The following is a 19,667-nucleotide window of genomic DNA, read 5'->3' as shown; positions in this document are numbered from 1 at the left end:
AACATGCAAACTCCATGCAGAAAGACCCCAGGCCGGGAATCGAACCCAGAACCTTCTTGCTGCAAGGCAACAGCTCTACCAACTGCGCCACTGTGCAGCCCCTCCACCAAAACATACAGATAAAAAAATTATTTTGAAAGGTTATAAATAAAKGAAAGTAAGTCCTTTTAATATGTTTTCAATATTAATAATGTTAGAAAAACTTTAAACCTGGAAGTTTATTAACGAGAGCGGCCATTTTGATTATTTTACCATCTGTATGTTTAATTGTTTATCAATTAAAATGAAGCTGCAGTAAAAATAAAACCTGTAACATCAGCAGAGCTGCAGCTCAGCGCAGAGAGCAGACCTGCAGCTGAAAATAATCAGAATAAAATATTATTGTTTTCTTATCTCTGCTTAATAACTGACAGTTTGTTTCTCCGAGGCTTTAAACTGCTGCTTATTACATCAAACAGTTTGTTTGGTGATGTTGTTTTATTTTATTAAAACCTTAAGGCGTAATAAAATGTGTCCATGAAATTAAAATTAATTTCTTCTGATGTTTATGAATAACAGTAGATTAGCATTAGCATTAGCTTCACCTCCAGATGATGAATATTTGATGGCAGAAAATCACTTTCATTTATTCACCAGTTATTCACAGGTACTAAGAGATCATCTCTTAGATTATGTAGATTAGATTAGATTAAATTAAAAATTTAATTAAATGTGTTTTGACTTTTTCTTGTTCAGTTAAAACAAATAAAAATGCTATTCAGTAAGTTAGCTTTCAGCATTAGCTAGCTGCCTAGGAAATGCCCCACATTTTTTAGTTAATATTTATGTTATTCTTGTTAATCCCACATCAGACTGAGTTTATAGGAAAGTTTCTRAAATAAAACTGAAACATTTCCTGCCAGCAGCTTTAGTTTTAGCCTGGCTAAACGTTTGTTGTTAAATTATAAATGAAAAGGTTTTAGTTTAGACTCTGTTACAGATTACAGATTAGTGCTGCTTCAATATGACTRGAGTTCATCATGTTTTCTTCTATAAAAGGAGAGAAAGACTCTGCAGCGAAACGAAGCCGCCAGAGAGACACAGAGTTTGAGTCCAACGTTTAGATTAAACTAATTCACAGGAGCTGCAGCAAGAAGAAGGAGCTGCTGCATTTTTAATAAAATACATTCATTTCATTTCTTAGAGAATGTGTCAGGTAGTTAGGTTTTGTTTCTAAAGATGACATGACTCAAATAAAGCGCTGTGTGTGTCTCTCTCTTTCTGTGTGTCTCTCTGTGTGTGTGTGTCGCTCTTTCTATGACTCTCTCTCTCTCTCTCTCTCTCTCCGTGTCTCTGTGTGTCTCTCTGTCTCTCTCTCTCTTTCTCTCTCTCTCTCTCACTCTCTCTCCCTGTGTCTGTGTGTGTGTGTGTCTCTCTCTCTGTGTGTGTTCAGGCTGCAGGAGGAGATCCTCCAGAGGGAAGAAGCTGAGAACAGCCTCGCTGCGTTCAGAGCTGTGAGTCTTGATCAGATTTGATAATAAAMTGATTTTCTGCTGTTGCTGTTTTTTATTGTTACTTATTATTGCACAGAAACAAAACACTTTTCTATTAATATTTAAAAATGGTTTATAACTGATWGAATTAGGTTGCTTACATTTCTTTAGCCAACATGTTTTTGTTATTTTGAGGCTTTTATTTTGGTTTGATTTCTCCATTAGGGCTCGTCCGGGATCCTTTTTTATTCCATTTTAATCCTGAAACAATAAAATCCTCCCATAATGATTATCAGATAACATTTTAATTTTACAGAAAAGTGTCTTTATCGTTGAATATTTGAAAGGAAATGAATAGAAAGAAAACAGTTTTCTCTTGCATGGATTCCTAGCATCTTTTTTCTGTTTTTGACTAGTTAAAGTTTGACTTCCTGTTTCTGCTGTTTGACTTCCTGTTTGACTTCCAGTTTCTCCTGTTTGACTTCCTGTTTCTCCTGTTTGACTTCCTGTTTCTTCTGTTTGACTTTCTGTTTGACTTCCTGTTTCTCCTGTTTGAGTTCCTGTTTGACTTCCTGTTTCTCCTGTTTGACTTCCTGTTTCTCCTATTTTACTTCCTGTTCCTCCTGTTTGACTTTCTGTTTCTCCTGTTTGACTTCCTGTGTGACTTCCAGTTTGACTCTGAACGTGTCGCTCAGAGGATGTGATTTGTTCTGCAGGACGTGGACGCTGCCACTCTGGCCCGTCTGGACCTAGAGAGACGCATCGAGACGCTGCAGGAGGAGATCGCCTTCCTCAAGAGGATCCACGAAGAGGTTCTTGTTCCTCCATCACCTCCTCTTCCTCCTCCTCCTCAAACCTGCCCAGTCCGAGCCAYAGACTCACTGTCTCCCCCTGCAGGAGATCCGGGAGCTGCAGAACCAGATGCAGGAGACGCAGGTCCAGGTCCAGATGGACATGTCCAAGCCGGACCTGACGGCGGCGCTGAGGGACATCCGGGCCCAGTACGAGGGCATCGCCGCCAAGAACATCGCCGAGGCTGAAGAGTGGTACAAGTCCAAGGTCACCCACTTCCTGCTGYTTCCTGTTTATCYGCATGTGTATCTGACCACTAGAGGGCAGCACCGATGGAGCAGATGAAGACGGARTTCTGTCCCTGCAGGTTTCGGACCTGAACCAGGCCGTCAGTAAGAACAACCAGGCGCTGCAGCAGGCCCGCCAGGAGACGCTGGAGTTCAGGCACCAGATCCAGGCCTACACCTGCGAGATCGACTCCCTTAAAGGGACGGTACGTAGAACCAGAACCTCACAGGTCCGGGAGCATCCTCAGAACCTCCTGATGGTTCTGTTGCTAACTGGTTCTGTGTGGTTAACTTGCCATGTGTTTCTACCTGGTTGATTCTGGTCCAGAACGAGTCCCTGCTGAGGCAGATGCGGGACATGGAGGACCGCCACGGGCGCGAGGCGGGTGGCTTCCAGGACACGGTGGCCCGGCTGGAGGCCGAGATCGCCACCATGAAGGACGAGATGGCGCGCCACCTGAGGGAGTACCAGGACCTRCTGAACGTCAAGATGGCGCTGGACGTGGAGATCGCCACTTACAGGAAGCTGCTGGAAGGCGAGGAGAGCAGGTCAGAACCCGCACAGAAAGCTCCAGAACCTCCAGAACCGCCCGRCTCTAACCACTGTCTCTTCCAGGATYGCCTTGCCCATGCAGAGCTTCTCCACCCTGAGCTTCAGAGGTACATACCGCCCCAAAGGACCCTGAACGCACCATCTCTCCTGACTCTGACTTTCCTGTTTGTTTGAGCAGAAACCAACCCAGAACCGCCACAGCGYTCCGCAGAGACCCATTCCAAGAAAACKGTTCTGATCAAGACCATCGAGACCCGAGACGGAGAGGTAGCGCCAATACAYACGATACGCACCACTGGATCAATACACACTGACACACCGTCACACACATCGACACTGACCTCCCAGGTTGGGAATGCTCTGTGGCCTATTCAAAACATGTTGTCTACATTTTAGCACAGAATCTACAGTTGGGTTTCTGTTGGTTGGTCATCAGTAAACTGACTGTTGACCAATCACAGGCTGATAATAATAAAGTGGGCGGGGCTACCATTTCAGGTAACGTCTGAAATGGTATGTTTTGCAAACACCAACATAAATTAAATCAATGTTTAGTTTGTTTAGTGCTCAGGTTGAAGGATCATCAGGAACTAAAAGAAAAGGTGAATTTTTGTCACAGATTCTCTTTCATTGATGAGTTGACCAGCTTTTAAACTGATCATCTGTATGGATTGGCACTGGAAGCAGGTCAGGTTGATTTTCTGTTAGTTCTGCTCTAAATGTCTAAATGACGTTTTTCCTTCCTGGTCTCACTTTTTCATCTGGATTCAGGATTTAAAGTTTCCCTCGGTTACACTGACAAGCGCCGCAGAAAAAAACAAAAACTAAACGAAACGTGAAAAGTTTGGACACTGATGCAGAAAATCCCTCCCTATTGYCGTAGTTTTTCTTTTAGAATCTGAATCCTGGAACAAATAAAGCAGGAGGATGTTTGCTGTGGCGCCATAAAGGCTCTGCATGTGGACCTCACCGGCCTTTAGCTTTAGCATTAGCTTTAGAGTTAACTTTGGCTTTAGCAATAGTGCTGCTCCTGACTTGAGTTCCTGTCTCCAGGTGGTCAGCGAGTCGACGCAGCACCAGCAGGACATCATGTGAGGATCTGCAGGAAGAAGAGACGACACGACGCTCCGCAGCGCTCTGACCAACTYAATCTAATAAAGCTGAACTAAGCACAGCGCTAGCATTAGCATTAGCCTGCGCTGATTTCATCCTGCAGTGAAACGATTCATTTATCTCTCTGGTGAATTTCCATAAAAACCCTCAGATGATCTGAGAAACTGCACTTCTGTTTCATCCCAGATCATAATCAGAAAGTTATTTACTAATATGAGATTCAAATATGTAATAACATAAAGATTATTATAGGAAAAGGTTGAAATGATTGATGGATTAGATATTAGCATTTTAAGGATATTAGGCTCAGATAATAATTCATCCTAACTACTTTAAAACAATAATTTGATTTTATTTCATAAACATCAGTTTATGCCTCCTCCTCATATTTCTTACATTTCTCCATCAGTCATTTTGCAAATACGCTTCTTTTGCCCCTTTACGCTTTTTGTTTTGCTGTTTCACTTCTTCAAATATTTCTGGTTTTGTACTAATTTCTGCTTCTGCTAATTTATGCTTTTGCTATGTTTCACTGTTGAACTGTTTAAACTATTTCTATTTCTTCTGCTTTCTTCTACTTCTTAAGCTTTTCTCTACTTTTTCTTGCATTTCTGCAGCAGTCATTCTGCAAATATGCATTCTCACGGCTGTTTCGCTAGGAACAGCTATTTTTCTAGTTTGATGTTATTTCATAAACATCAGTCAGTTTATGCCTGTCGGTTTAATAATGGATGGAAATCGGTTCATTAAACTAAAATTTAGTCGTTAAGCTGACAACTAAACGTGATCAACTTTTGGAGCACCTAAAGTGCCACAATCCATTCAGTTCTTAAAATATGTGATCCTATCTGTGATCTTTTAAAAACAATTATAAAAATTAAAAATGCATACATTTTTTAAAGTGTCCATAATTGACACTCAATTATTGTAGTTATTAATTATTCTTTAAAACATCATTATTTAATATTTCATGAAATAATTAAATCTGACACGTCTGATTGGTTGACCTGAACAGCAACACAACCATGGACCAATCATCATTCGCAGAGCAGTTAGCCCCGCCCACTGACTGTGCTGACAAATGAAACTCCTGATTTATGACAAGAAATAATTATGTAGAAAAATAACTGAAGCAATTATTTATTCTTTTAACATGTAACAAACTTCATCAATTATTATTCTATTTTACAAATAAGTGATATATATATATATAGATAAGGGAGTCATTTTTTAAATCGATCACTAACTTTTTGATGTTTAAATGATTGCTGCATTAATATTACAGGACATTAACGAGCCGAAGAGCAGATACAAATCAGAAAAGATGATTCTATGATGCTGACGATAAAATGATTTAAATGTTTTTATTGTTTTAACAGAGCAGGAACACATGCTTTAATTATGATCAGAGTCTTTAAAAACATGATCACTTTAAACTGCTGAGCAAAATAAATAAAACACCAAATAAATAAATACAGCATGTCTTCATTCCTGTTGGACATTAAAATAAGTGCAGTGTTTCTGTACAGGTTTCCTCTTGGAGCCGATCGCAGCAGGAAGCTAACCAGTTCATCTCATGCAGTTCAGCCCTTCACACTAAATGCATCACTTCCTGTACATAGTTCTCCTCTAAAAAGACATTAAAGTTTCACATTTTACCAGACAGATGTTACATCATCCTAAATAAAGAAAAACACGATGGAGAAATCAGACGGCTGCTGGTCCGATTCATCCGTTTACACCGGCACCTCAGTCTGGATCAGAACCCAAAGAGGCTAACGCTAGCTTTATGTTAGCTTCTTATTAGCAGAAGCTAGAGGTGGATACCTCTACTCTAATGGGCTAATAGACTAATTGGCTAACAGAGGGAACTAATGTTTAATGTAGCGAGTCAACATTTTGCTAACTTTGAAAACATTTAGCACACTTGGCTTCCAAAGTTTAAATTTACTTGGGTTGTTTTGTAAATGTTCAATTAAACAAAATTTGGCATCTGTGAAAAAGTTTTGTTTACATAAATCAACTCAACCTGACAATTTTAATTTAGAAAGTAAGTAGCTTCAAAATTCAATAGGGCTGCCATGCTAGCTGCTGCAGTGGAACCCGTTAGCGGTTTGGTATTCACAGATTTCTTTTCTAAAATATTCCAAAGAAAATCCAGTTCAGAAGCTGAAACACCGAGAGCGAAGAAGAGGAAGACTGCAGACGTTAGCTTCTGCTAACACCGTTCTACTTGCACGCCTGTTGAGGTGAGTTTGGTGTTTGAATGATGAAATAAGAAGCTAAACGTGTTTTTAGAAGGACGTTAGCTGGTTGAGATGGCTGTGGTCGCGGACCAAACATTATTAAAGCCAATTTCCACGTGTTTGGGAGGTGCCAGTGTAAACAGAGCTCTCTCTATGGGAAACAACACAACCTGACTTGGTGTTGCCATGGCTACCGAAGGGAAGTGTCCCACTGAGCATTTTGGTTGGCTGACCTGGCAGTCCAAGGAGAGGCGAGGCAGTTTGACAGGACAGCAGAGTTCTGTCCAGCACCAAGGGAGACGAAGGGTGTCCCCTCCATTACAGAGAAAACGTCTCTTCGCGTTCCACAGAAGGTTGTTGTGGTCTGGATGGCACAGAAAGAAAAAGACTTCCAGTTAGTGTTGAGCTGTCCCTTCCTGGTGAAGCTCAAGGATTTGTTTGAGCCCAAGCAGTTGAGGAGCTGGTTGCTTCTGCAATACTGGTTGACAAGTTGGACGATGACCCAGAGTTGAACAATGATCCAGAGTTGAACGATGATCGAAAGTTGGACGATGACTCAGAGTTGGATGGTGACCCAGAGTTGGACGGTGACCCAGAGTTGGACGGTGACCCAGAGTTGGACGGTGACCCAGATCTTTGACTGATCTGGCATTAGAACCTGAGCTGGGTTCACAGTGGAACCACTGGAGTCGATGTTTGACTGAAGATGGAGGCAGAAAGCTCAGAACCGGGTCAGTGGGTTCCTTCAGGGTTGGAGCTGTGGTGTGTATGTGTTTAGTGTCTGCATGCGTGTAATGTCACAAAACCAGTGGCTAGCTTAGCTCATTAGCCACAGCTAGCTTAGCTCATGTGTCAAGACTTTGTAAAGAGTTTAAAGGTGGGTAGATTATCCCTGCTGGGTCAAAGGTCAACACCAGAAGGTTGCCTGTCAATCTGGTGGTGAGTGTAGTGGCTCTAGTCAGTTCCTCCTGATCAGTCCTATGAAGGTCAAGGGTCCGAGGTCAGGCCCGTAGAGGTGGCCCTGCGGCCCCGGTGAGGGGGGTCGTGGAGCCGCAGTCGTAGCCCATCTCCACCACAGCGTGAGCGCCTCCTACCAGTCGGCCGGGGAAGGGCTGCGCCTGAACCTGCCGGTCCCGGAAACTCTGGATGTAACTCTGCAAGACAACACAGAGACAGCTGAGACATGGAGACCCTCCGTCCGCTGGGACACAGACGGCATGTGATGCTGGCTACCGGCGACAGGACGTCGGTGTCGTAGCGGCGGATGGGGTTGGGCTTGCGGCGGTAGGCGGGCTCGGCGTTGAGCTGCTTGGCCTGGTGTTGGTGGGAGGAGCCATGTTGCTGCTTCTTCTTCTTCTTGTTGCGGTAGCGGTCGTCTCGCTGACGAATCCGCATCACCTGCATCCTTCGCTGCTGGCGGCTGATGATCACTGAGGAACAAGAGACAGATAGAAACTTTACAAACATCAGGGTGTGACGACCTGCAGCAWCAGTATCAGGTTGGGAGATTGTTTCCTCACCTTTGGTGTGGGAGTATCCCTCGGCGGTCACCTTCCACTGAACTATGACCCCCAGCAGGGTGAGGGACGGCCACACCCCCAGCACCAGCCAGGTCATCCAGCACACCGGCTTCCCCGGCTCCACCTTGATCCGCTCGTAGATGTACACCAGGAGCGCAAACAGCTCCAGGAAGTAGTCCARGCCCACGGTGATGACAGCGGCGCCGAACACGGCGGTGGACAGCGTGGTGAAGAGGCGCTGCCACTGCAGCGTCAGCACGGCGAACAGCATGCCGAGGCCCAGCAGCACGCCCAGTGGCACCCAGACAGAGCGCGACGGGGCCTGGGACAGCTCCGCCATGCCCACCAGCGTGGCCACGCCCACCAGCAGCCCCAACAGCAGCCCCACCATAAACAGCCCCACGCTGCGCACCAGCATGGTGACCAGGCCGCACAGCGTGCCGATGCCCAACCCTATGCCCACCGAGGCCTCCACGCTCAGCTGGGTGTCCAGGACGCGCTCCTTGTAGCACAGCATGAAGATGACCACGGAGCCGAACATCAGCCCGGTCAGGAACATCACCGCCTTGAAGCAGCGGTAGCCTAGAGGAATGCAGCAGGGTCAGGGTCAGAACCAAGATGGAGATCAGACCGCAGGAACCGTAACAAACCGATCCGGTCAGGTAACAGTTCCATCGGCAGCCRGTTGAATCCATCAGAACTCACCGAAGAAGCAGTAGATGATGCCGAAGAGGCAGCACATGGAGCAGACCACAGAGGGGACCACCGAGTAGCGGCCTCCGGGGTCCAGGCAGGCGTTTGGCCACCCGGGGTGCAGCTCCTGGTCCGGCGGCARCAGCATTGTCTCCAGGGTGGTCGCCATGGCAATGAGAAGGAGATCAGGAGGTTAGAGAGCGGCGCTCAGGTGAACGGTTTCACCTGCAGACAGACAAGGGAAATCAAAGGAGTCAGATTAAACGACTAAACAGAAACAAAACTCTGAAAGACATTGTCTAGGAAGATCCAGAGAGATCTGAAGAGATCCAGAAAGATCCAAAGAGAACCGGAGAGATCCAGAAAGATACCAGCCCACATCAGGTACTGACAGATGGAAAAACTCTGTCAGGATCCAGCCCATCATTCGGTTCTAAAGCTGGTTCCTCCTTCAGTCCGGTTGACCCGGTTTTATTGGAACCAAAACGGCAACTTTTCATCCATTTCCAGCTGCTGCATACCTTTCTGCTGGAAAACCTGCAGAGCTAGAGGCTCTTCAGCATCCATAAAAACAGATACAAGCAGCCCTGAAATGACTGCAGACACACACACACACGCACGCATGCACACATACACACACACACACACACAGCCCGCTCCAGAGCGCCAGCTAAACGCTCTGAGCCCTTTTTCTATCCAAACATCATTTAATAATCATCCTGCGATCAGAGATTAGCAGGCCGAGGCCGACTGACCCGTTGTGTGTGTGTGTGTTGATATGTGTGTGTGTGTGTGTGTGTGTGTGCTGGCTTTGTGTTGGCAGACAGATCGCCCCCCTGATGTAAAAATAAAAACAGTTTTTTTTTTCTTCTGCTGCTGCACAATAACACCACCAGACCCCGCCTCCTGCTTCCTGTCTGTTGTCATGACAACACAGAGATGCTGACTGACAGGAGACCGACCGATCTGAGTCTGCAGCCGGACCAATGGGAGGTGCGGCTGCTGCTCCCATAGCAACAGCATGAGCCAATCAGGGAAAGTGTTTGGGTTGGTCCTGCTGGCTGTGAGGACGACATGCAGGACGCCATGAAATGACATTTATTTATAGTTGTCAAATTATTATCAATATTTACTGAAATTAGGACTTTAGATGTGCTTATTGATTAGTTTTTACTTCTATATAAAAAATTTTTATTTTATTTTTTCCTAAACATGTAAATATGTTTGTTTACATTTTTAAAAAAGAAAAACAGAAAAATATCCACATAAAAACAAATAAAACTTAAAAAATCACTAATATTTGCACTTTATAAATCACATGGATACTTTATTGTTGACATATTCTCTACTTTCTGTTAGTGTGAATCGTATTTAGTTTATGTTTATTCTGATCGCCTGAATCCTGGCCAATCAGGAGCAGCGTGTCAGTAACCATGGCAACATTCATAAGAATTATGGTGACGATGCTCTTTGTGTGTTCAGTTATAAATATAATTTTCCAAATTGGAAGAAATCAACTGGAATCTTTTGACACAAAAAGTTTTAGCAACAGAACCCTGAAATCCAAGATGGCTGCCGCATAGAAAACGTGAAGCTATTGGAATATAATCAATCAAAATCAGTCACAACATGTTCATCTGATGTTCAATGTTACACTCAAAGATTAGCTGCTAGCTAGTCTGGCTACTTAGTATTTAGCATTTAACTGTTAGCATCAATAAACGGCCATAAAACCAGCAGAGTCAATATTTCAGCTCCTGACAGAAATGATTCAGAATTTGATGAACAGCTCCAGTTTTACTCCAGGAAGCAGGAAGTAGGATGGATCCCAGAGGATCCCTGAGGATCATAAAGGATTCTGGCTGAAGTTCACAGGTTTTMAGGTTTGGTCTKTTGGATCATTTTTACTCTGCAGTGAAAATGATGACCCAGGCTGAGAAATAACAAAATAATTTATTCAAGTTTTAGATTTTGAAACATTTCTGAGGCTGAATCATTTTGGATCTCCGTGTTCCTGAATTATTTTTAAAATATTCCACGTTTCCAGAAGCACTGAAAAATTTATAATCTGCTAAATGTTGCTGCTTCAGTCTCTAATACAGGGGTGGGAAACTCCGGGCCTGGAGGGCTGGTCTCCTGCAACTTTTAGATGTGTCTCAACTTCAACACACCTGAGTCAAATAATGAGGTCGTTAGCAGGACTCTGGAGAACCTGACTGAGCAGAGGAGGTGATTCAGCTGTTGGATTCAAGCGTGTTGGACCAGGGGGACATGTAAGAGTTGCAGGACACCGGCCCTCCAGGACCTGGATTGCCCACCCCTGGTCTAATATCTGGATTAAAATGTCATTTTATCAGGATGTGTAATCCTGCTCACAGTTGGACTAATAATTCAGATTATAATCTGTACATGCTGTTATTGATCTGATTTATTTTATAGCTGAAGAAGAAACTGAAATATATTTAACAAAAAAAATATTCCTGGTTTACAGAAATAATGTCTTTAAATCTGAAGGAAAAGTTGTAATAATAATAATTTAATCTTCGTATAATTTGAGTTACAGAATAAAAATCAGATTCAGGAATAAAACCGGTGCAGAAAGCAGCCAGGAAATGTCTGAACCAGGTTGACCTTTGACCTCTGAGAGGACTCCAGGTCTGCAGATTCACTCAGATATGATCCAGAATAATTCATCCCACATTATTGACTGATAAATCAATCAGAACAGAAACAGACCTGGTTCTGGTCAGCAGGACTCCACACCAGTGAAACCAGTGAGAACAAACATCATGTTAATGTAGAAAATGTTTTACTGAACCAGCAGCTTCACTTTGACCTGAAATGTTCAAAGTGAGAGAAAATATCTGAAAACATTCTGGAAGGAAAAACTGAACACAGATTTAGAAATAAAACAGGAGAACAGAACATGAGCAACAAGCAGAGCAACAACAACCAGCAACCAGCAACTCCTGGTTGCTGCTTCCAGCAATGTGAAACGCTTCATGCTGAGCAGCAACTGTTGATGCATCAGAGAGCAGATTTCACCGACAGCCCGAACGCAGTGAGTGAGGGTGTGTGAGAGTGTGCGTGAGTCAGTGTGTGTGTGTGTGTGTGTGTGTGTGTGAGTCAGTGTCCTGCGTAGCCTCCACAGACCTGCTGCCGTCTGACTTCATCCTGATCCTCAGCTGGACGCCGAGCAGAACGACAAAGTTTACAGAAAGTCGATTTCTGAATCATTTCATGAAATAAAAATAAAATTAAACCAGATCAGACTTCATTTAGGATCTATAAAGTTTTATGAAGTAGAAAAAAATTTTTAATCTTCACCTTTATCTAAAGTCTGACTGAAGTTCTGGACGTCCAGCGAACTGAACCAGAACTGAACCGTACCAGATGTTTTCTTCCTCAATTACCTGAGGTCCTCTCCTCTGATTGGTCCTCAATTAACCAATCAGCTGAGGTCCTCTCCTCTGATTGGTCCTCAACCAACCAATCAGCTGAGGGTCAAAGTGTTGAGGAAGGAATCGTCAGGAGGGTATGAACAGCCAGTCAGATGCAGAGAAACATTTGATGAGTCAATCATGGATCAATAAAGTTCTGATGGATGATTAAACCCCTGGAGGTCCATAACTAAGGATCTAATTCATGTGGGTCAAACTGATGGCCCAGGGGCCAAATCCGGCCCGCCTCAGCTCTTCTTGTGGCCTGAATTACACGAGTCAGTCCCGACGGTTTGTTGTGATTCTGTGTTCATGAAAACTCAAGTTAAATCAACACAGCACTGCGTTTTTAAGGCTGATGCATCAATGTGAKATTTACTGAAATATTTCCTGAAAAATGCTGAAAGTGATGCTAACTCCCACCAGCAGGTGGCAGTAAGTTTATTCATGTTTTATTCCTCTGCTGCCTCAGCCTGACCTGATGTCCAGTTACTATCAGCTAATATCCATTATTATCAATTATTATCAGTTATTATCTGTGATCGATACAGCGAGGAACAAAAAGTCACATTTACTGCCAGAAATAATAACAAATATTACAAATATTTCAGAATTTGCTCCACAAAATCAGAGATTTTAACTGTAAAAAGAAAAAAGTTAATAAAACAAACAAAAACCCAGTGAATTCTGGAGGATCACTGGGTTTTTGTGATCCTCTTTTTGTGATTAAATAATATTAAATATATTATTTAATATTGAACAAATTAAATAATATGTTCAATATTATTTAATTTTAAGAGGAACTAATGCAGAGAGTCCTATTAATATTTGAACAGTTTATTAATGGGTTTTATTGATTCTGGTGCCACCGGCCCTTTAAGAGCATTCWTGTTGTTGAGTTTATTCCYGATTTAATCTGAAGATGAGTTATAAACTCTTCATCAGCTGACTAAAGTCCATCAGTCACTAAAATACAAAATAAAGYGAGTTCCAGATTACAAACTCAGATTAGGATTATCTGAACAATACCAATTATTACTGCAGGTTTACTGATCGACTGATCAGTGATTTATTGAGTCAGTCTGCAGATATTTCATTTAAGTCTTTTTTATTAAAGTATGTTAGATTACAGTGTCATTTCTGCTGCTCCGGAGGCGAGCAGCAGAAAGTTTCCTGACCCGCTCCGATGCTTCTGAACTGCGCCGCAGGTCGGATCAGCAGCCGGGTTGGATGGCCTCCATCGATCATCAATACGAGCCGCCGGGGCTGATGGGAAAACGTGACAGAGACGCCGCCGGCAGCAGACGTCCCATCACAGGGACGGAGACAGACTGTCCTTTGGGCTGATGCTCCACTCGGAGCTCAGGATGAAGAGACACGACCCAGAACGACCTTCATGACCTTCATGACCTCGGCATCACCAGGCAGCAGAAACACCAACATGGCGTCAGTGAGGTCACTGGTTTACCAGGGAACACAGCCCATTAGAAAGATTTTCAAAATAAAGGATCAGAACGATCACCTGATAACCAACTGAGACCACATCAATAAATACGATTCCCTGAAAACCTGGAGCTCCACCTGAACACCTGGAGTTCCACAGACCTTAAACAGTCCARCTGAGCCACCAACTCTGTCATAGGCAAATGACCTTTGACCTCGTGTGGAGGCAGGTGAGTCATGCTTCATGACTCGCTCTGCGGCTCATGCTGATCATTCTGGCGCTCTCGCCCACCACCGCCATGACTTGGCGAGGCGTTCTCACGCCTCCTCAGCAGGTTACATAAAGACGCAGAGGAGCTGGTGAGTGATGTCACTTCCTGTCAGGTGGAAACCTCGAGGTGGAGGAGCCGCCATCAGCTCAGGTTCATCTGCTGATGTCACTTCCTGTCTGATGAGACCAATCAGCTGCTGAGGGTCAAACTGATCCAACTGGATGAAGTGAATCAGATCTGATGGGATCACATTCTGATCCCATCAGAACCAGATCAGAACCAGAACTGCAGCACTATTCAGGCCTGATTTCTCAAACTGTAAAGTTTCAGAGATTTATTTATTCTGACTGTTGTAACAATCTGCTGTAATCTCTGACCCCTGCAGTAACCTCTGACCCCTGCTGTAGCCTAATGTTTTGACCCAATGCTTTAAGATGAGGAATCACGTGATGCGTTCACGTTCCGGTCCAAATGCAGGAAAATGCATCAGCTCTTCTGTCTGTTGACTTTCTGGAAACATGTCAACGTGACGTCACAACAATTACCAGGTTTTAGCGAAGAAGAACCGGAAGTGTTGCATTTCTGTCGGATTCTTTCACGACCCCTTCACGGACCGTGGGGCAGCTCACACCCATAAACGCAACATGTATTTCTCCGYTGGTTTTAACGWGTCAGAAACGAGTCAGGACCGGGTCAGAACCGGACCGTGGAAGCACTCACCATGTTCCCCGCGGCGGGTCGTGGTTCCTCCGCCTTCACTGCGGCCCCGGGGCCCCGCGGAGCCCCGCGGAGCCCCCCGCACCGACCGACTCCATGGCTCCCCGGGTCCGCAGCAGTGGGCAGGGCGGTGGGCTAACCATCCATCAGAACCGGGACCGGGCTGGGAGGACGGAGACCCGGTTCTGAGCTACACGGACTGCTGGAGCATCCAGGCTGCGGTCCGGTCCGGATGATGAAGGCGGTGCGTCAGGAGGAAGAGGAGGAGGAGGCAGCTGGCCTGTGCGGCGACCCCTGCTGGCGGAGTTTGTAAATGCACCTTTAGCTGTAGCAGCACCGCTAGCTTGATGCTAACTCKGTAAACCAGCAGATTTTACAGCAGAAACACTCGGAACCACTGGAGAGAGACGATAAAGGAGACMATTTTAGACAAAAAACTCAGAATTTAGAAAAAAAATTACTGAGATTATTTTCACAATTTATGAGTTTATTTATTTCGACTTTTGAAACTCAGAAATGTCCTTGTTTTTTCTAAAATAAAAAATAAAAAAATTCCAAGATTAATCTGAATATTTTTTCAGCATTCTTTTTTTCTATCTGTAATGATTCTAATACTCCGTCATAGAAACCCATTAAATAAAAACTAAAAATAGATTTTTTATAAGTGAAATAAATGCTGAACCTCTAAAATGCAGTCAGAAATCTGGATGTTTCTCCCGTCAGGATGAAGATGGATCCTGGAGGGAATCATTTATCAGAGTTTTCCTCAATTCTGGGGAAACGCCGGCTCTCTGGGACCATCAGTCATCTCATCATTACTGGAGCAGATCTAAGCTTTCTGTAACATCAGATCTTTAATCATCAAAACAAGAAACCAGATTATCAACCCTGAAAATGACTAAAAGAAAATCACAGGGAAACATGGTGGCGGCAGCATCATGATGTGGAGCTTTAAGTCTCCAGTCAGTCTATAACAGAAAAGTTTCTGCATGAATTAGAATTTTCTGGATCAAACTAAATAAAACAGGAAGTCAAGATGATGGAGGCTGCTGGACGTCTCCCAGTGCAGACTAGGAGCTGCAACTGGACCAGCAGGTGGTGACTGGTTTACAGAGCAGCGTACACTGATTTACTGTCACATTAGAAATGGAAAATGTTTTACATTGGTTTAAGTCTGAATTCATCAACTAGCTGGTTAAAGCTGGGCGACGGGTCCAAACTAGTTTTGAACTGGGTTGGATCAGATGAATCAAACACCAGACTTGTTGCCTGACCAGTGGATGTCTTGAATGTTTGTACCGGAGCAAGTTTGAGTCCATTTGGGTCCAGTCCATCTGGATCAGAGTGTTTGGTCATCAAGCTGCAGTCGGACTCCTGCAGCTGTGAGAAACTCCTGCAGCTTTGAGACTTTTACAGAACAAAAACATTTMATTAAATAGTTTATTCAACTTTATGGAAATAGAGAAAGGGGCTGCACAGTGGCGCAGTTGGTAGAGCTGTTGCCTTGCAGCAAGAAGGYTCTGGGTTCGATTCTCGGCCCYGGTCTTTCTGCATGGAGTTTGCATGTTCTCCCTGTGCRTGCGTGGGTTYTCTCCGGGTACTCCGGTTTCCTCCCACAGTCCAAAAACATGACTGTCAGGTTAATTGGTCTGTCTAAATTGCCCCTAGGTGTGTGTGTGCATGGTTGTGTGTCCTGTGTGTCTCTGTGTTGCCCTGTGACAGACTGGCAACCTGTCCAGGGTGACCCCGCCTCTCGCCCAGCACGCCAGCTGGAGAGGAACCAGCAACCCTCCCAACCCCACTGAGGGACAAGGGTGAAAGAAAATGGATGGATGGAAATATAGAAACAGAAATATAAATAAAAGGATCAACATCTAGAATTTTAATGATTTATAAAATGTTTGTTAATTTCAAAATATGCTTTTTCTAAGTAATAAATCAGAAATACAAAGTTCAAAATTTAAAAGATGGTTTTACAGTAAAATCATTTCCCTGTTGTAACAATAAATATACTTCAGAAAGGCACAGGTACATTCAAACACATGAAGAACGCAGTCAGGCTGCAGCAAGCTAAATGCTAACCAAACTGAGCTTCCTCTCCCTCCGATCTTCTCCATCTGCAGGTCAAAGGTCAGAAAGCAGACAGAACTACAACACGGTGTCAGGCCCGGTGGTGGAGGTATCATGATGTGGGCCATCTGTTCCACAGCAGCTGGAGCTCAGAGCACAGAAACTGCCTAATCAAAGCCTGACTTTAAAAGCGGTGAGGACAGAAACCGATACAGAGGCAGAAAATTATCTTCAGCTTCAATAAACTGAATATTAATAAAAATGTTTAGGTTAAAGCGTCTCCTCTGGACGTGGTGAAGAATCCAACCCTGAATGAGGCATCAACCCCTGCTGGTGGCTCTGAGAAACACACAAACAGAACAAAGAGCCATGAGGCTGGAAGACAGGATGAATCCTGATGAACACATTAATAATACTGATACAAATATTAATAATTCAGACAAAAACAGCATTAATGGAGATGAAAACATAAAAATGTATGAGAAATGCTGCTGAGTCAGAAATCTTTCATTTATTAGTTTGTATTACTTCATTTAAAATCTGTTATTTTATTATTAAAAATATGCTGTAATTATCTCCAGCAGGTAAATCTGGTGATGTTTGGCCTTCAGGGGGCGCTACAGCCACTAACACGCCAAGCTAAAGTTTTCACACCCTGAATAAACTRATCCAAAAACAAATTTAATGTTTTTATCTTCCTGAACATCAACATGATGAAGATCTGTTCAGTGATTTTCTACTTCCTGTTGGTCAGAAATGAGTTTTAGTGAGACTGACTGTGGAGGACATGAAGAAGCTGTAAAAGTAAAAAGTTTCAGAAAGCAGCAGGAGAGGGAGTGCTGCCACCTTCAGGCTCTGGGCAGGAAGCGCAGGTTGATGGGTCTGGACGGGATCAGAAGAGTTCTGGTTTTAGGCTCAACGAGAGGAGATCCAACTTCAGGGTGAATGTCGTAGTGCTGCATCAGCTGGAGGACACACACAGGACACACACAGGACACACACAGGAAAACACACACACATAGACAGGAAAACAGATACATTAAATAAATCAAAAACACACTGGTCTGTGTCTCTCTGTATGTGTGTGTGTGTGTGTGTGTGTGTGTGTGTGTGTGTGTGTCTCCTCCCTCCCTCACCCTGGACAGAGCCAGGTGCATCTCCATCTCTGCCAGCCTCTTGCCTACACAGGCTCTCACTCCGACTCCAAACGGGATGAAGCTGTAGGGATGATGGCGGTAGAAACCGGGTGTGGCTCTGCCGCAATGGCTGCTGGGAGATTCCAGCTGCAGCCAGCGCTGCGGCAGGAACTCCTCCGGTGCCTCGAACTCCTCCTCATCGTGGGACGCAGCGTAGTGACACAGGTGGAACTGAGTCTGCAGGGGGACAGAGAGACAGACGGGACAGGATGAGGACAGACAGGATGAGGACATACAGACAGATGCAGCTCTTCTTCCTCCTCTTACCTGCTTGGGGAACCAGAACTCGTCCACCACCACCTCGTTCTCTGACACCAGCCGTCCGTTTCCATGCACCACCGGATACAAGCTGCAACACACACACACGCACGCACGCACACACACACACACACACACACACACACACACACACACACACACACACACACATCAGGACCTTTCTGTCTCTGCAGGCTGTAAGACACTGAAATGCTGAAACGCTCCATGAAGTTCAGACTGAAACTTTCTGAAAATGGTGGTGGCAGCATCATGGCCAACGCTCAGCAATCAGACGGAGCGCTGAGGACGGTGAACTGGAAAAACTTTGTTTAAAAACTTTATTTCAGTGACTTTAACCTGCAGGCAGGAGAAACAGAGGCTGGATTAAACAAATTTAAATTTATTTAAATGAATTTAAATTCTGGTTTTTCTTCTTTTAGCTCATGATTTTAATTTAAGTTCGTTTCCATCTGAATACAATCCTCCATCTGGAGTTTTTCTTTTTCTCTGTTTTTATGAGAACTGAAAATTGACAGGAGAACATGGATGATTTAGAGCGGGCTTTTACTCGGCCAACAGGAAGCAGGAAAAGGTCCTGAACCGCTCCACAAACTGAGAATGACAAACCAGGAAGCATTAAATGTTCCTGCTTTGACTAGGCCCTTCTGATCAGAACCAGGTTCTGTTCTGACCTGTCGGGTCTGATGAGGTTTTGTGAAACTAAACGAGTCAGAAAAGGAAAAAAATAAAAGTCTGAGGATGTTTTTACCTTAAAATCATGATTTAGTCTCAGATTTCAGTTGAACTGTGACAGAATGTGAAAACAGACTGAGAAAAACTTTGATTTGAGACGAGATTCTGGAATATTCCAAAATATTCTGGAATATTCTAATGATATCTCATGTATTTTCTTTATTTTCCGTCACTTCCTGCTTCCTGTCAGGTCGTGGGCGGGGCGTCTCACCGCAGCGTCTCCTTGACGACGGCCCTCAGATAGGGCATCCTGCCCAGCTGCTGGGTGCTGGGCGGCCGGCGGTCGGGGCAAACGGAGTCCACCTCGGCCTGCAGGCGGTTCTGGGCGGGTCGGTCCCGGGCCAGATGGTAGAGAGCCCAGGACAGAGTGTTGGACGTCTGGAAGAGGAAACGTTCAGTTATAGATTTATTATTTACAGGGTTGATCTCTGAAATGATCAGAACCGATCACTTCAAAACCCAGATTAGGAGGATAATCCCATATTATCAGATTATTAAATTGCTTATCAAAAATCCACAGAGGAAGAAATTATCAAGAAAAACATCTCATTTATTGAGAATATTGTCATTATTTCATATTTTATTTGTTCTAAACATTTTTATTCATATCTAGAAAATATTTCAGCTGATTTGTATCTGTATTTATTAGAGATGTGCCGATCACGTTTTTTCCTGCCGATTCCRATCACCCATGAGGGTCGATCACCGATACCGATCAYCGATACAGATCACATAATTTTTTGTATTTTTTTTTTTATCATAAACACTACCGATTACATTATGTGGAAAAAGGAACCATGAATTCACCTTAACTTAGACAAAAACTTGTTTTTAATAACTTT

At 44.0% G+C, this 19,667-nt stretch overlaps 3 protein-coding genes across 5 annotated transcripts in view; 1 reads left to right on the top strand and 2 right to left on the bottom strand.

The window, feature by feature from the left end:
* The window catches only part of LOC103456733 (desmin-like), a 5,975-nt gene extending 1,656 nt beyond the window's left edge, over positions 1-4,319 (top strand). Inside the window, exons 2-9 of the mRNA XM_008396446.2 lie at positions 1,433-1,493; positions 2,189-2,284; positions 2,370-2,531; positions 2,632-2,757; positions 2,880-3,100; positions 3,168-3,211; positions 3,283-3,371; positions 4,158-4,319. Of these exons, the coding sequence (XP_008394668.1) occupies positions 1,433-1,493; positions 2,189-2,284; positions 2,370-2,531; positions 2,632-2,757; positions 2,880-3,100; positions 3,168-3,211; positions 3,283-3,371; positions 4,158-4,199 (841 nt within the window). The 3' untranslated portion in view covers positions 4,200-4,319. The remainder of the gene's footprint in view (positions 1-1,432; positions 1,494-2,188; positions 2,285-2,369; positions 2,532-2,631; positions 2,758-2,879; positions 3,101-3,167; positions 3,212-3,282; positions 3,372-4,157) is intronic.
* Positions 4,320-5,564: 1,245 nt separating this feature from the next.
* tmem198ab (transmembrane protein 198ab) lies at positions 5,565-14,923 on the bottom strand. Of its 2 annotated transcripts, none has more exons than XM_008396452.2 (5): positions 14,552-14,923; positions 8,689-8,901; positions 7,984-8,565; positions 7,697-7,893; positions 5,565-7,617 (listed from the first exon to the last, which is right to left on the bottom strand). In XM_008396452.2, the coding sequence occupies exons 2-5, from the start codon at positions 8,843-8,845 to the stop codon at positions 7,465-7,467; spliced, it is 1,089 nt and encodes a 362-aa protein (XP_008394674.1). In that variant the 5' UTR covers positions 8,846-8,901; positions 14,552-14,923; the 3' UTR covers positions 5,565-7,464. The 2 variants fall into 2 exon arrangements, with proteins under 2 accessions (XP_008394674.1, XP_008394682.1); XM_008396460.2 differs by lacking the exon at positions 14,552-14,923 and adding an exon at positions 9,198-9,287 and having other exon boundaries at positions 5,567-7,617.
* Positions 14,924-16,500: 1,577 nt separating this feature from the next.
* LOC103456753 (sterol 26-hydroxylase, mitochondrial-like) overlaps positions 16,501-19,667 on the bottom strand; it is a 7,731-nt gene continuing 4,564 nt past the window's right edge. The window contains exons 6-10 of one of the 2 annotated variants that reach the window (XM_008396481.2): positions 19,037-19,203; positions 18,082-18,163; positions 17,755-17,991; positions 17,465-17,583; positions 16,501-16,957 (exon numbers count right to left, since the gene is read on the bottom strand). In XM_008396481.2, coding sequence (XP_008394703.1) covers positions 17,467-17,583; positions 17,755-17,991; positions 18,082-18,163; positions 19,037-19,203 — 603 coding nt within the window. In that variant the 3' untranslated portion in view covers positions 16,501-16,957; positions 17,465-17,466. Of the gene's footprint in view, positions 16,958-17,464; positions 17,584-17,754; positions 18,164-19,036; positions 19,204-19,667 lie in introns of both variants that reach the window. The other variant, XM_008396473.2, reaches the window with a different exon arrangement.

This window comes from Poecilia reticulata, linkage group LG2 (assembly GCF_000633615.1).
Source record: "Poecilia reticulata strain Guanapo linkage group LG2, Guppy_female_1.0+MT, whole genome shotgun sequence".
Taxonomy (NCBI): Eukaryota; Metazoa; Chordata; class Actinopteri; order Cyprinodontiformes; family Poeciliidae; genus Poecilia; species Poecilia reticulata.
The sequence above is the reverse complement of the archived record's forward strand: the minus strand, read 5'-3'. Positions and strand labels throughout refer to the sequence as shown.